The 15474-nt window shown below is 35.6% G+C and overlaps 1 protein-coding gene across 1 annotated transcript; it reads left to right on the top strand.

Moving 5' to 3' along the window:
• Positions 1–7542: 7542 nt before the first annotated feature.
• LOC6054330 lies at positions 7543–8600 on the top strand. Its single transcript, XM_038258470.1, has 2 exons — positions 7543–8033; positions 8091–8600. The coding sequence occupies exons 1-2, from the start codon at positions 7942–7944 to the stop codon at positions 8461–8463; spliced, it is 465 nt and encodes a 154-aa protein (XP_038114398.1). The 5' UTR covers positions 7543–7941; the 3' UTR covers positions 8464–8600.
• Positions 8601–15474: the final 6874 nt, after the last annotated feature.

Below are 15474 nucleotides of genomic sequence, written 5' to 3'. Positions count from 1 at the left end.
ATATTTTAGTATTTTCTAAAAAATTCTAACAGTGTGAAATGTGAAATTAATCTCGTTTCGTTTGATAACCATATTAAATCATTCGAAAATTGGAGTATTTTCGGAAAAATGCGGTATTTTGTCAACATTTTTATATCTAGAAAAAAAACTCTAATTAAATAAAATAGTATTTGGTGAACAATTTTGAGTATTTATACTTTGAAACTTAGGCCGTTGCAAATATTTTTCAAAGTTTATTTCGCCCCCCCCCCTTCCCTTCAAAGTCGGTCCGAAAAATCAGGGGGCAAAAAAATATTTTTTCAAAAAACTTCAAAATTTCAAAGGAAATAGGAGTCTAACCAACTGAAAACAATTTGAAATGCATTTTCCTGCATTCAAAATCATATTTAGCATGTCTGGGATCGATCAACAATATTTCCAATTTTTGTGAAAATCCAAAGCAAAAAACCGCAAAAAGTTTTTTTTTCGTCGAAAAAAAAAAATCTCTTCAATACTTTCATATTTTGAACACTAATGATTGCAAAACAACTGGGCAGGTGTGAAATGCATTTTAAAACACTTTTTTCATTCAAATGTTGAGACCATGGCTTGTAATTTAAGTTTTTATATTTTTATTTTTCGCCCCCTCGACCCCGGCCAGAATCGAGGGACATAAACTTCAAAAAATATTTGCAACGGCCTTACTACATTTTCAAAAAATATATTCTTTGTGAAAGCAATGAAAATGAAAGAAAAAACATGAAATGGTTCAATTAAGTCAATTTTAGAAAGATTTAAAAAATGAATTAGCGTCCATTATCGGCGATAAGATTATTGCCGATAGAATTATCGAAATAACGATAACGATATTTATTCTATATCGTTATCGAACCTCAATAATTTTATCATTAACAGCCTTGAGTAGTACATAATATCCTTTTTTAGAAGATCAATTAAATAAAAAAAACCTTCTGAACTAAATTTTAAAAAGTAGGCTCTTAGAGCAGCGATTCTCAACGGGGGTACCGGGCCTACTTGATTTACATGGCAGGGGGTACCAGCGTAGAAGAAGGTTGAGAATCGCTGTCTTAGAGGTATAAAATGTATTGGCAACCCCAATAAATGTAACTTATATTTATAATTTCATAAATTCTTATGTTGATTTACGACAGTCCATATTTGAGTGGATTCAAACATTAATTAGGCCGTTGCAAATATTTTTCAAAGTTTATATCGCCCCAAATCGGTCAAAATCGGTTTGAAAAATCAGGGGGCAAAAAAATATTTTTTCAAAAAAAATACTAAATTTTAAAGCAAATAGAGTCTAACCACCTGAAAGCAATTAGAAATGCATTTTCCTGCGTTAAAAAATCATATTTAGCATGTCTGGGATCGATTAAAAAAAATATGGAATTCCAGTGTACAGCACCGCAAAAAGTTTTTTTTCGGCGGAAAACTAAATTCTTCAATAATTGGATATTTTCAAAACTAATGACTGCAAAACAACTGGGCAGGTGTAAAATTTTTCACTTTTAACCAAAATCAAACCATCCACATTAACGACCCCCGGGTCTTTTTGTGGTCTCTATTGCAAGTTTCTGCTCGAACCTAGGAGTCCGAAGGCTTGAATGGGGAGAGCACCCAAACCTCTTTCTACTCCAAGGAACCTTCCACCCCAGTGTTTGAACTGACGACCTTTGAATTGCGAGTCCAACCGCCGCCAGCGATTCCACCGGAGTAGGCTTGGTTTGGTGTGTTGTGTGTACTTATGGCATGGAGACGACTCCTACATCTGGAATGACTTACCGGTCTAACAACCAAGGCCGGGACCGACATTTTACTTCCTCATCCGATGGAAGGTTGGAGTAGATGGGAATCGAACCTATTACCCACTTTTTTCATTAAAATGTTGAGACCACAGCTTGTTATTTCAATTTTAATATATATTTTTTATTTTTTGCCCTCCCCCCCCCCCCTCGATCCAGACCTAAGTTGAGGGACATAAACTTTAAAAAATATTTGCAAGGGCCTTATAAAAAAAAAATTTGGTTCAGCAAAATTTCAAACATAAAACATAGCTTTTATGAAATTCTCATATGAATCAATCAATCAATGATACAACAATAATCACTTTTCTGCAAGTTCTACACGAGAAAGTGTCCCAAATCTAGGTCATCAAACACAGTGCGATCTCTGTGCCGTCCCAAACCAAGTACATAGACGCTAATTCAAAAAGCTTGCAAAGACTTTCGCGCCACATCACCACCAACAGCGTTTGCCATTCTGTGTGCAACCATGCCGGGAGACCCGAGAGCATAGAAATTATTCATACTTTCTTCGTCCGGAGCGCGTGGCGGCGGCACGGTTCGTTTGAACCCTTTTCGTGCCCGGTGACTTGAGCGGAGCATAACCTAGAAATGGTGACACCATCTCGCACTCGGTAGGCAGACAGAGACTCGCCGGCAATCTTTCTCCTTCAAACCCACTGGAGAACGCTTGGAAAGGTCTGGGCTGAAAGCAGCGGAGATCGTACTCCACGTTTTGAGGTCAGTCCCTGTGCTCTTCTGGTTTCAATTAGGCACTTGGAGTTACGATGGCCAAGGCGATTAGGTTCGTGAAATTGAGTTGTTTTAGTGGTTGCTAAATGGAATTAATTTTTCCGTTGAATGACTTGACCGAATTACAGAAAAAAATATTATCAGGGCTTCTATCCCCATTTGAAATTTCCAAATTTCAATTAACTACATGATGAATAGGATTATTCATACTCTCGAAGCGTCATGTTTTTCTCAAAGAAAATTAGTTTGAACCGGAGATTGGACAGCATCATCGGATTCTTTGGACAATTTTACACTATGAAAAGTTTATATTAGTTATTTACTTACAGTTTTTAAGTATTTTTTAATCAGAATTCAAAAATATCTTCTGATTTATTTGCATTTTTAATAGAACAACTTTTATAGCAAATTTGAAAAATGTTTGGTTAATACAGCAAAATTGAGTTTTAAGAAAAAATCAATGCATAATACATTTTTAACACCTTTGAACATTTTAATTACTTAACCTAAAATTTATAAACATTTTATGTAAAGTTAACAAAATTTATAAACAAACATTTGATTTCGATTTTTTTTCAAATGAAACATTCAAAGTAACCATACTTATGTTAAATTTGAATGATCGATTTGGAGTCTTCCGCAAAGTTGTAGATTATAATTAGCATCATTCTGAGAAAATAACTACACTCGAAAACAAAATTACTTATTTAACTAGTTCAACTTTTTCACAAAGGGCGTTGCAAATCTTTTATGAAGTTTTTGTCTCTCCCCTTCAAAATCGGCCCTGAAAAATCAGGAAGCAACAAAAAAATCAAAAAACTTCAAAATTGGAACGAAATTTAGAATATTTTTCTGTTAGAACTTAGATTTTTTGAAAACTAAAGATTGCAACCCCCCCTTCCCCCTCCCCTCCCTCCTTGACCTCGGCCAAAGCCGAAAGAAAAAACTTATTTATTTTTATTTTTAAACTTGTTTTATGAGTCTCAAAAGGACATGGTGCAAAATCTGGTTCCAGGTAAACATTTTTTTTAAACTTCGAAAACGCGAACAAAAAAATATTTTTTAAAGCAAAATCGAATTTTCAATTGAAAAGAACTTTACAATTTTTTGGATAAATTTTACCGTTTTTAAGTTGTAGCTGCTTTTAGGTTGTTTTTACAACGTTTTTTTGAGTTTTAAAATAATTCTTGAAAGAAAGGCACCTCTGTAAAAAATATTTTTTGAAAAACTAAGCAAATTTCCAGTAATTTAAAAAAATACTTTCTTTTTTATATGCTTTATAGGACCTAAAAATACATCTTTTGAGCCATAGAGCATAATGTTGCAAAATCTGATTCCAAAAATATAAATTTTTAGAAAAAAAATGAACAATCTTGAAATTGGCGATCGAAAAGCACTTTATCGATTATTATTATTATTATGTATGTACTAAATTTGTAAACAAACTGATAATGCAATTATTATTTTTAACAAGCCCTCATACTCATATTGAATCATTTCTCTCATCGTCGTATCCGCAACGGATCCACTCTCACATGATACATAAACTGTAATTGATTTAATTGCCGTTTCATCTTTCTTTCCATTTTCCAATATCAGCCGAGTACCGCCTTCCTTCCTTCCTTCCTTTCCTTTTCTTTCTTTCATCTCTTCATTCGATTATCGCACCTGTTATCGCAAAACGCCTTATTATTTCATTGTTATCCCATCTCTCATCATATTTCTTCGCCAGCCTCCTCACGGTGATTGCGTTTTCTCTTCGACCACACTCACGTCACCCTTTCCATAACTCTTCGTTGAGCCTACATTTTTTCTGTTACTTCTCTTTTTGATCAACAAATCACAGACCTTTCAAAGGTTATCTTAAGCATAATAGTAGTCACGATTTTCATTGTTGTCGAACTATTTCAATAAAAAAAGTTTAAATTGGGTCCTAAAATGAAGCTTAGATTGCTGATATTATTGTTTACAGCGATAAAGCTTATTTTTCTGAGTACAATGACCCTTTGTACGACCACAAAGAGTTTAAAATGGATTTTTAAATCAATTTTGAAAAATTAACCTCGCGGTCCTTCTTGACAGAAAAGCTCCTACTTGACAGCTTGTTCCAAGGGGAACATAGTTGATCCATCGAAAAAATGTTGTCTTGTCAAAAAAAAAAAAATGCATTAAAATGAAAAAAAGTGATCAGAAATGGTTTTTAATCGTGTTTTTTACCGTTGTACATAAAAATTGACATAGGGTTTTAGTACCCAATTCAGCCTTCTAGAATATTCAAGAAAATTTAATAAAAAGCTCACTTATACCATTAAAACCAACAAAAGAAAGCATTTCTCTTGCTAATGCACACACTGTCACAGTACAAATGAGCACACACAAACACACGCACACACACACACTCCCATGTTCATCGCATCACATCAGGTATTTCAGGTTTGTTTCTTTTCTTCGCTCACACTTAACCTACATTCGGGGCTGCTTTCTAACTTGTTTTCCTCACCCACTGACTGACTGGGATTTCGCTGGTTCTCTTCTGGAAGTCAGTTCCCCCCCCATCGGAGATGTTGGTTTAAAGTGGAGAGACGCGGAAGAGAGCTTTCAGAGGGGTTGATCGTGTTGTTGTTGTTTATTGAAGGAATTAACTCATTCTGGAATGCTTCGGCCTTTCCCTTGCTTTGCGGTGATGTAATATTGATTTTTTGGGAAGTTATATTTCCAACAATGTTCTATTTTAAATTTGCTATTATTTATTCATTTATATATTTATAATAGAGTCATAATTTAATACTTTTCAAAATGTATGTTCTTAAGGAAGAATTGTTTTTTAAAAACATAAACTTTGAAAAGTATATGCAATGGCCTCTCAAACATGAAGGATTTTTTTAGTTTCCAACAAATATAAACAACGCAGTAAAAAATCATAGTAATATTACATCTGGGAAGAGCTACATCTAATATGCCAGAAAAATGTGTAATTTGACCACTGAAAATGTGTAATTATGGTGTAATGTTACTTTTTCAGTCTGAATTGAGGTAAAATTACAACATAAAAGAGGTGATATTCAACTTTCCTGATTTACACCTTCCAAATTTACACAATTTTTACTGTGGAACTGATTTAGGAAATGTGTTGTTTTACAATCTCTCTTTTGTTGTTTTTTTTTTAATTTTCTTAATGTTTACAATCTAAACTTATAAAACTATTCGACCAGCAATGTAGTCTAAAATTTTGCATTTATCGCGAAAACCTCTCATTCCGCTTCACCGCGCAAAATATTCCACTGTTTTTGCGCAAACTTTCTCTATGTGATAACATCAACGTGGTGTTTTCCATTGCGGCTCATCCACTTTCATTATCACCGCGGGAAACCGGCCATGAATCTACTCAACTCAACTCAGCTATATCAGCTCAAACTGGCCTAGTCGTCGTAAACTGCGGCCCAATGCCAAACTGAGCTAACAAGGTGCTGATATTACACAAATTCGAAATCTGGGTCACGTCGCGTTCAATTTGTTTTTGATTTTTTTTTTCGCACAAATTGAAATTTGCCTCGTTTCCTGGTCTTGAGAACTCCCGCTCTAATCTCGGTCGACCAGATAACGCACGCAAATTTACGCAATGAAGACCGACCGGCAAGGCCAACGGCCAACCTTCAGCCTGGCTACGATTGTGTGATTATATGGTTGTGTGACTCTGGTGTGGTGTGTGACTTAATATGGCACCTCTGCCTTTAGGTTCAACATCGTCGCGATTATTTGCACGTCCGTACTAAGTGGTTGTGTTTATACGAAGCTACCTTCCTAGGTGCCCCGAGGTCGATGTCCTGTGGGCGATAAACCTTCTCGTTTCGAAAATGTCTCTTTTCAACAATGAGCTGAATTTTCGCATTTTTCGAAAAAAAATGAAGAGTTAGTTTTTTCTATATTAGTTATTTCTATATTTTTGATTTTGTTTTTAATTAGAAACTAACAAAACTAAAGCCAAAGCACGTTCATTAAGGCAAACCAACAATATTGCCACTGTTTTTCTTTTTATTTTAGCAATACCGTTGTAAAATATGAGTCCAAAATAGGTAAACAATTCTGACATTTTGGACAAAAAAAAATTTCTTCCTAAAACGCCCTGCCATGCCCGAACACAAGCTTCTATGGACTATATTTGTACAGAAATTTGTTCAGAGGACATTGAACTATAACTTGAACTACCTGACGATTACGTTTGAATGGCTTTAGTATGTTTGTTACTTGCATTTCTAAAAAACACTTGAAAAAGCACTTTTTTCATTCAAGCTCTGCGCACGAGTTGCAAACCATTTTTGGGAATTTTATGCTGTATGGAAACATTGTTCCTAACCTCCCGGGCATACGGTAATAACAAAATTAATAATATTTCAATAACAAATCCTGTTAAAATAACAAAAATTGTTATTTTTTTATCCTGAAGTTCAACTTCAAGAAGAAAAAATAATAACAGTTTCTGATAAAATAACAAAATTTGGTATTGAAGTGATATTATATTGAAAATGTTTAATAACACGCTAATAAGAGGAAATGTTATACATTTCAAAAACTCTCCTAATAACAAAATTTGTTATTCGTTCGGTATACTGACTTAGAAATAAAATTACCATAAATCGCACAAATGGAAAAGTTTCTAAGTGTCCATAACACAATCTGTTATTATTTTTTCTTTTGTTAAATACATATGTTTAGATCTTTGAGATAATTTTGTCTAATTTCGTCGGGGTCATTATTTTGGCCATGAAATGGGGTCCTTAAGCTAAAATTATTCTAATAAGTTGAAATTTTGAAAGTTGATATTTTTAATTATTTGATATACCCCTAAGAGACTTTGCTAAAATTGGCAAGAACTATGGGATGATTTTGACCATTTTCGTCAGGGTCATTATTATGACCATAAAATGGGGTCCTTAAGCTGAAATTATTCTAAAAATTTGAAATTTTGAAAGTTGATTTTTTTAATTATTTGATATACCCCCGAGGGGCGTGACATTGGCCTTAATGTATTAATTTTCCCGTTTAATTAATTAAGGAATTAAATTTCTCGCGTCATTTAATATTTGACAGCACCACACCTGCTTTGAAAACATTGATTTCCCTCGTGTCACTTTCGCTGGCAGAACTGTCAAGTTTGTTTTGATTTAGTTTTAGAAAGAAAATGTGTCGCGAGTTTAATTAGGAATTTTAATGAAAACTTGCGATTCGAGGTGCCACCATTCTTTTGCTTCGACACACATCTAGTGGAGGATTGCGGAGGCGAACGCATCGGCAGTATGCCGGACGATTTGAAGTTTGACGAGCTGAACGACTCGGAAAAGTGCACGAAGATTTGGTCCGGTTGAAACAGAGGGAAGCGAGGTTGCAGCTGGATCTGAACGTGTTGATGATGCCGAACATGCCAGAAACGCAGCATCCGACGTCACATCCGGCAATACAGCAGCATCATTTGGAGAGTTCGCAGCAGCGGGGAGAAAAGTAAGGAGGGAATTTTGAATGATGGGAGATTGTTGATTAATTTTATGTTTATTGTAGGTGGTTTCTTCATCGGTCTTCGGCCAAACTTTCCGTTGTCGAAACCCGCTTAGATGCGTATCTATTTGGCGGACGATTTCCCGGCATAACGAACCAGCCGACGTTTACGATTCCAGTAAACTTTCCTCCGGCGTTTAACATGGTTGCCGCCGTTGCACTTCAACCAGCGGCTGGTTCAGGAGGTTCAGCAAAATCATCCGGTGTTGAATCAGCACCGTTATCATCAACAGCAGCAGCAGGGTCAGAATCCCTGTCAGCAGCAGCCCAAAAACTGCAAAATTACCAGCAAGACCAGAAAAAGATGCAACACCATCGTGGCAGGCTGAACCGATCCGGGGAGTATGAAGCGTACGCGATTGTCCCATTGTTATAAATAAATACAAGTTATTTTAAACCCTAGTTTATATTTCAAAGCAATTTCATTCACCATATTCTGGCCACCGTGATGCGATATTCGAGCGGTCGTTGAGTACCTTTAACTACCGGGGCGTTTTCCGATCTGACGAAGACATTATTCTCGATATTCAGAATCTCCGGACTGAACTTGAACGTTTCGTTCCCGATGCCTGACTGCAACTGGGGATGCGCACCCGGTTCGGGAGGATGCAGCACTCGTCCAGCAGAAGGTCGTTCGGCTCGTTGGCGCGTTTTCGGAGCAGACTGACCTCTTCCACATCCGACCCCGTTGACCGTCAGGGTCGTTCTTCGGCTGACGGTTATCACGAAAATTCTAGGACCACCCGAGGACCATTGTTCCAGTTACCCCTCCTTTACTGGTAGTGGTGGTGGTGCTGCTGCTGCGAAACATCATCGTTGAAGTTATCATCGAACCAGGTTTGCCGACAGGATGGCTGACCTCCTTCTCGGAAAATCTTTGGGTGGCAATTGATCCTAAAACGAGTAAGTATAATTTATATACACACAAAAATGGAGGAAAACCTGCCGGATTGTGCCACGATTCACCGAAGTCACAATCTCCTGCCGCAATCAAACGCTTATCTGGAGAAACATCTCCTGCTGCTGATCCGGTAGTCCACCACCGCCAACTCCGTTGCGATTTTTGTGGCAACCACCTTGGTTGTGGTTGTAGAACCAGCCTCCTCCGCCGCCGGAATGTCCACCGGAGTGATTTTACGATGGACCGCCACCACCGGGAGAATGCATTCTCCCATTAGAACGACTTTTCGGCGACAATCAAATTGCACCAAACACAACAACAATCGTGCGCAATGTCAAACCGTCAAACTGTCAAATCAATGTGGTGCAAAAAGAGGTGACGATGTTTTGATCGAAAACAATCGTTAATTAATTAATTTCGGCAGTTAATTAATTAAATTATTTAATTTTTTACTATTGTCCCGCCCCTCGTATACCCCCTAAGGAACTTTGCTAAAATTGGCTAGAACTATGGGATGATTTTGACCAATTTCGTCAGGGTCATTTTTTTGGCCATGAAATGGGGTCCTTAAGCTAAAATTATTCTAAAAAGTTGAAATTTTAAAAGTTGATTTTTTTACTTGTTTTTTTAATTATTTGATATACCCCCTAAGGGACTTTGCTAAAATTGGCTAGAACTATGGGATAATTTTGACCAATTTCGTCGGGGTCATTATTGTGGCCATGAAATGGGGTCCTTAAGCTAAAATTATTCTAAAAAGTTGAAATTTTGAAAGCTGATTTTTTTAATTATTTGATATACCCCTAAGGGACTTTGCTAAAATTGGCTAGAACTATGGGATGATTTTGACCAATTTCGTCGGGGTCATTATTGTGGCCATGAAATGGGGTCCTTAAGCTAAAATTATTCTAAAAGTTGAAATTTTGAAAGCTGATTTTTAATTATTTGATATACCCCTAAGGGACTTTGCTAAAATTGGCTAGAACTATGGGATGATTTTGACCAATTTCGTCAGGGTCATTTTTTTGGCCATGAAATGGGGTCCTTAAGCTAAAATTATTCAAAAAAGTTGAAATTTTGAAAGTTGATTTTTTAATTATTTGATATACCCCCTAAGGGACTTTGCTAAAATTGGCTAGAACTATGGGATAATTTTGACCAATTTCGTCGGGGTCATTATTGTGGCCATGAAATGGGGTCCTTAAGCTAAAATTATTCAAAAAAGTTGAAATTTTGAAAGTTGATTTTTTAATTATTTGATATACCCCCTAAGGGACTTTGCTAAAATTGGCTAGAACTATGGGATGATTTTGACCAATTTCGTCAGGGTCATTTTTTTGGCCATGAAATGGGGTCCTTAAGCTAAAATTATTCTAAAAAGTTGAAATTTTAAAAGTTGATTTTTTTACTTGTTTTTTTAATTATTTGATATACCCCCTAAGGGACTTTGCTAAAATTGGCTAGAACTATGGGATAATTTTGACCAATTTCGTCGGGGTCATTATTGTGGCCATGAAATGGGGTCCTTAAGCTAAAATTATTCTAAAAAGTTGAAATTTTGAAAGCTGATTTTTTTATTATTTGATATACCCCTAAGGGACTTTGCTAAAATTGGCTAGAACTATGGGATGATTTTGACCAATTTCGTCGGGGTCATTATTGTGGCCATGAAATGGGGTCCTTAAGCTAAAATTATTCTAAAAAGTTGAAATTTTGAAAGCTGATTTTTTTAATTATTTGATATACCCCTAAGGGACTTTGCTAAAATTGGCTAGAACTATGGGATGATTTTGACCAATTTCGTCAGGGTCATTTTTTTGGCCATGAAATGGGGTCCTTAAGCTAAAATTATTCAAAAAAGTTGAAATTTTGAAAGTTGATTTTTTAATTATTTGATATACCCCCTAAGGGACTTTGCTAAAATTGGCTAGAACTATGGGATAATTTTGACCAATTTCGTCGGGGTCATTATTGTGGCCATGAAATGGGGTCCTTAAGCTAAAATTATTCTAAAAAGTTGAAATTTTGAAAGCTGATTTTTTTAATTATTTGATATACCCCTACGGGACTTTGATAAAATTGGCTAGAACTATGGGATGATTTTGACCAATTTCGTCAGGGTCATTTTTTTGGCCATGAAATGGGGTCCTTAAGCTAAAATTATTCTAAAAAGTTGAAATTTTGAAAGTTGATTTTTTTAATTATTTGATATACCCCTTAAGGGATTTTACTAAAATTAGCTAAAACTATGAAATAATTTTGACGGGGTCATTTATTTCACCATGAAATGGGGTTTTAAGCTGAAATTAATCCGATTAAATTAACTTTTGAGAGTTCTTTTTTTTAAATTTTGTTATATTCCCTAACGGAATTGATTTATTTATTGAGATTTTTTGAAGTGTGAATAACAAAAACTGTTATTCTTTTCACAGAGCCAGGAAGTCGGAGCTGACGTTGAAGTTCGAGCTGGAGTGAGACATCGGAGACTGCATCGGATTCAGCAAATTTTCAGCAACTTTTACTTGGAGTCGGAATCTGTGAAGTCGGGTATTTTTGGAGAGCTGAAGTCGTCGTTGACGTCATATCCTGCATCCAGAGTCGGAGTTGTCTTCAAAGTCGCTTGGAGGTACCTGACTCTGCAGCCCTGACTAGTACAGAGGAGTTATGGCAACTGCAGGTTTATTTGCAAATTACAAATAAACCAAAACAATAACTTTTTTTGTTATGGAGACATACAAGTTCAATAACATTTTTTGTTATTATGCTGCTCCACCTCTCCGCACAAAATAACAAATCTTGTTATTCCTTCATGATTCCTTCTGTGTTATTGGTTTGTTATTGCAATAACAACATAATAACAGTTTAAGTTATTCTTCGAACAAATCTTTGTTATTGATTTTTGTTATTTTAACAACTAATCCGATCATCCCAATAACATATTTCGATTTTCTCACAATATCAAAAACTGACCTTCCCAAGTTATTTCCGTCTGCTCGGGCTATCATTCTAGGTTGTATTCAAGATTGTAAATATTGTATTAAATCAAGTGAAATCAACATAATCGATGGTTTGTTGAATTGTAAAATAGAAACTTTTCGGTATTTTGTTTGATTTTATTTGATAATTGATCTATTTCCGACCTATTGTCTAATTTTGTAAAAAGCCTTAAAGTGTCCCATTTAATTTTAAAATGCAACAATGAATGTCATACAAAGTATTCAAAATAAAAAAGATTCACATTGCATTTAGCAACTTTATTATTTGCTATCAATTATTTACAAATGTGAATAAGTGTTGTCAAATGTTTTTCTCGCGAACAACACGACCATAAAAAGTGTAACACTTCCAAAGAGCCACTCTGACCATGTATGCCCATATTTGTCGGAAGTACCGACCCCCTCGCCACGGCAGCTCGCCGTGGCCATTGTCGTAATTTCGCAGGGAACCGTGCACCGTGTACGCGCGTCATCGCCGAGAAGAAAGTTGGCAATTTCTTTCGCGCGCGGAAGAGGAGAAAGGTTAGGTTAGGTTGTTATTTTTTTTTTCTTTTTGCGCGGCACACTTTTTGTGGACAGCCCCCGCTGCAATAGAAAAAATACCCGATGTGTGTCAATTTGCCAGCGAGACCACGACGAAAGAGGCAAGAGTAAATCGCTTTTTTTTATGCTTCGGAGAAAGTTTTCGGGGGGAGGCCCCCAGAATTGAGGTAACGACGACGGTGATGGTGACTGTGCATAAACTGCCACCACGTTGAATGCACAAACATAACGAGGACGTGAATGGGCTTGAAAGTGGTGTGGCTTGTTGTGTAGGGTGTCCATTGTTGGCGAAATTGGCAACGCTGACGAGGGTGTTTTTTTTTCACAATTCGATTTGATTTGGTAGTTTTTGCTAATCACAGCGTGTCAACGGTCGAGTGGAGAAATTTGGTCAGCTTCTTTGATAGATTGTTAGTGAATCGTAAAAAACGGCTTCTTAATATGGACTCATTTCTAATTTGATTAATTGAAACCTAAACACCTAAACAGGTCCATTTTTCGATATCTCGTGAAGGTGGAGCTGTACAAACCATTTAATTTTTCTGGACACGGTTTCAATAATTTGAAGCTCTTTCACAAATTAATGAATAGTTTTTAATCGCTACCATTTCCTGCTACTCAACTGTAAAAAATAAACATGTAATTTAATAGGAATTTTTTTTCGAGTCTCGCTTTTTTTTAAATCAAAATTTTCATTGGATATTTCGTGTTTTTTTGTAACTAAAACCATATAACTAAAATTTTGAAATAAATTACAGCGTTGAAAATTTGAATAATTTCTAAATATTTCTTATTATCATTTTTAAGTTTCATTTTCATTTCATTTCTGTGAAATAAACAATTTTTCTGCGGTCCTTTGAGGGTGGATTATTTTTTTGTTTTTTTTTCTGACGTCTTTGATTTTTTCTATGACCATTTCAGTAATCGAAAATTGTCATAAATAATTAAAAATATATAATGATCCTTAAGGGTGCACAGCAACGAAGGAAGTTGTTGTCTTCTTATACCAAAATTGTCAAACTTACGGACCCAATCCTGCAACTACGGAATTGTAAAATTAATGAAACTTTGCTGTAAATTACTTGGTACACAGTACTTTAGGGGATGAATAAAAAAATATTTCGATAGTACCCGTAGTTTTGAAGATACTAAAATGTCTGTAACAAAAATCTGGGTGCAAAAGCTCTGGTTGATGTGCACCGTTAAGCAAAAAAAAACTTTCGCAAACGCATATAAACCAATATGTTCGGCAATTGCCTAAGATCGCAAATCGACTTTTCTTTTTTTAATTGGAAGAAACAAATGTTAAAAGATGCAATTTTGCATGAATAGTTTTCTCATACAAGGTACCATTTAATTTATTTATTTTTATAAAAATGAGCAGAATATATCGCAATAATTTGATGACACTGAGAAAAATTCAATTTTCACATAATTAAAACCGCTTTTCAAAATATTTTTTTGCAAGAGTGCTGTTCCTTTATGAAGTATTTTTTTAAACTTCAAAAAACGAACAATTATAGAAAAATTTCGCCTTAAAATGCATATAGCATGAAACGGTGCACTTTATCGAAACATGTGTAAACTTTTACTTGTGTATAGTCATTTTCGATTGCAAATATTTAATTTTACACATTAAATAAGATTTTTGATATTTTATTTGTCAATCATCTAATTTTCGATATATTTTTCCAAAAATCGTATTTCCGGTGTAAGATTTTGCACTTTTCCAAACTTTAGCGCAAAAGATGCCTTTTGATCCCTTTAAAAAATTTAATAAATCAAAATTGAAAAAAGGTGTATTTTTGGAAGTTAATTTTCAACGACAAAAGTTAAATCAATCGTGAACATTTATATCCATGCAATTATTATTTTCGAAAAGTCTCAAGCGTGAAAAGTGAAAAGCAGCAAACTATATAGAAATAGGACCGGATGCCGAAAATTGGAGAATTTCCCTGTTATTCTGAATCGGCAGAAAAATCTGAGTGTGAACTAATCAATTAAAAGTTCATAATCCAAAGCCAACCCTCCCATTTAACGACCCGAGGACTGATACCACCCACATTTCCAGTGGCATTCACATTGAAATCTCTCTCCCGCTTCTTTCATCACAGCCAAAATGCATTCAAACCCAAAAGTGGGCCACGGCAATAAAAATGGAAATGTTGCTAGTTTCTTGCACGTATGCAAGTGTGTGGTTTACAAAACGAAAGGGCGTCCTCGAAATTGGGTCAAATTCCCTTTTTTTTCTTCCTTGGCTTTTGATCTCTTCTGACTGTATTGCTCTTTCTCTTTGCTCTCACGCCATACACCATATACTATAAGGTAGTATAGTGTAAAACTAGCACGAATCGCAGCGGCGATCACGATCGTGGTGGTGTGTGTTAGTGGTTGGAAAAGGGTCGATCGATCTTGGGGTGTCACGATCTTGAGGATCACGGCGTTCACGCACACTTGCTGAGAGTTTCGTGACCAGGAAGATCGTTGAATATAAATTTTATAAATTTCATAAAATAAATAAATAACATGAAAATTTTATGAAACTTGATCAATATCTGGTAGAAAGGCTTCAATAAACAGCAATTAGACGTTTGAATTTAGGTAACTGTTACTAAGTAATAAATAGCATGATTGGAAGTGAGCAGGCAGTAAAAAGTATATATATAATAATTTGTTGGTATAGTCAATAATATAAAATGACGTTAAAAAAAGAATACAATCCTAAACCTGACAAAAACATGATTTATAAAATTTCAATAAAATGATTCGAATTATATCAAAAACCATCAACTAACTTCCAATTCGATCACTGTATCAGCTAAATGTCAGCGGCCATCTTTCGTGAGTTCGAGGTTACGTACGCGGAACACGAACGACGATCGTTGACTCCGCGCTCGCCGGCCGCTGGAACTGAACGGTCGGGCCGCGTCGAGTCCGTTGACGGAGA

Source organism: Culex quinquefasciatus, chromosome 2 (assembly GCF_015732765.1).
Source record: "Culex quinquefasciatus strain JHB chromosome 2, VPISU_Cqui_1.0_pri_paternal, whole genome shotgun sequence".
NCBI lineage: Eukaryota > Metazoa > Arthropoda > Insecta > Diptera > Culicidae > Culex > Culex quinquefasciatus.
Note: the sequence above shows the minus strand (reverse complement) of the source record. Positions and strands in the feature narration are given on the sequence as shown.

Coding starts and splice junctions, on each gene's coding strand:
- LOC6054330 (XM_038258470.1), top strand. CDS start 7,942: ATGATGCCGAACATGCCAGAAACGCAGCATCCGACGTCACATCCGGCA. Junction 8,034..8,090: donor TCGCAGCAGCGGGGAGAAAA/GTAAGGAGGGAA, acceptor TGTTTATTGTAG/GTGGTTTCTTCATCGGTCTT.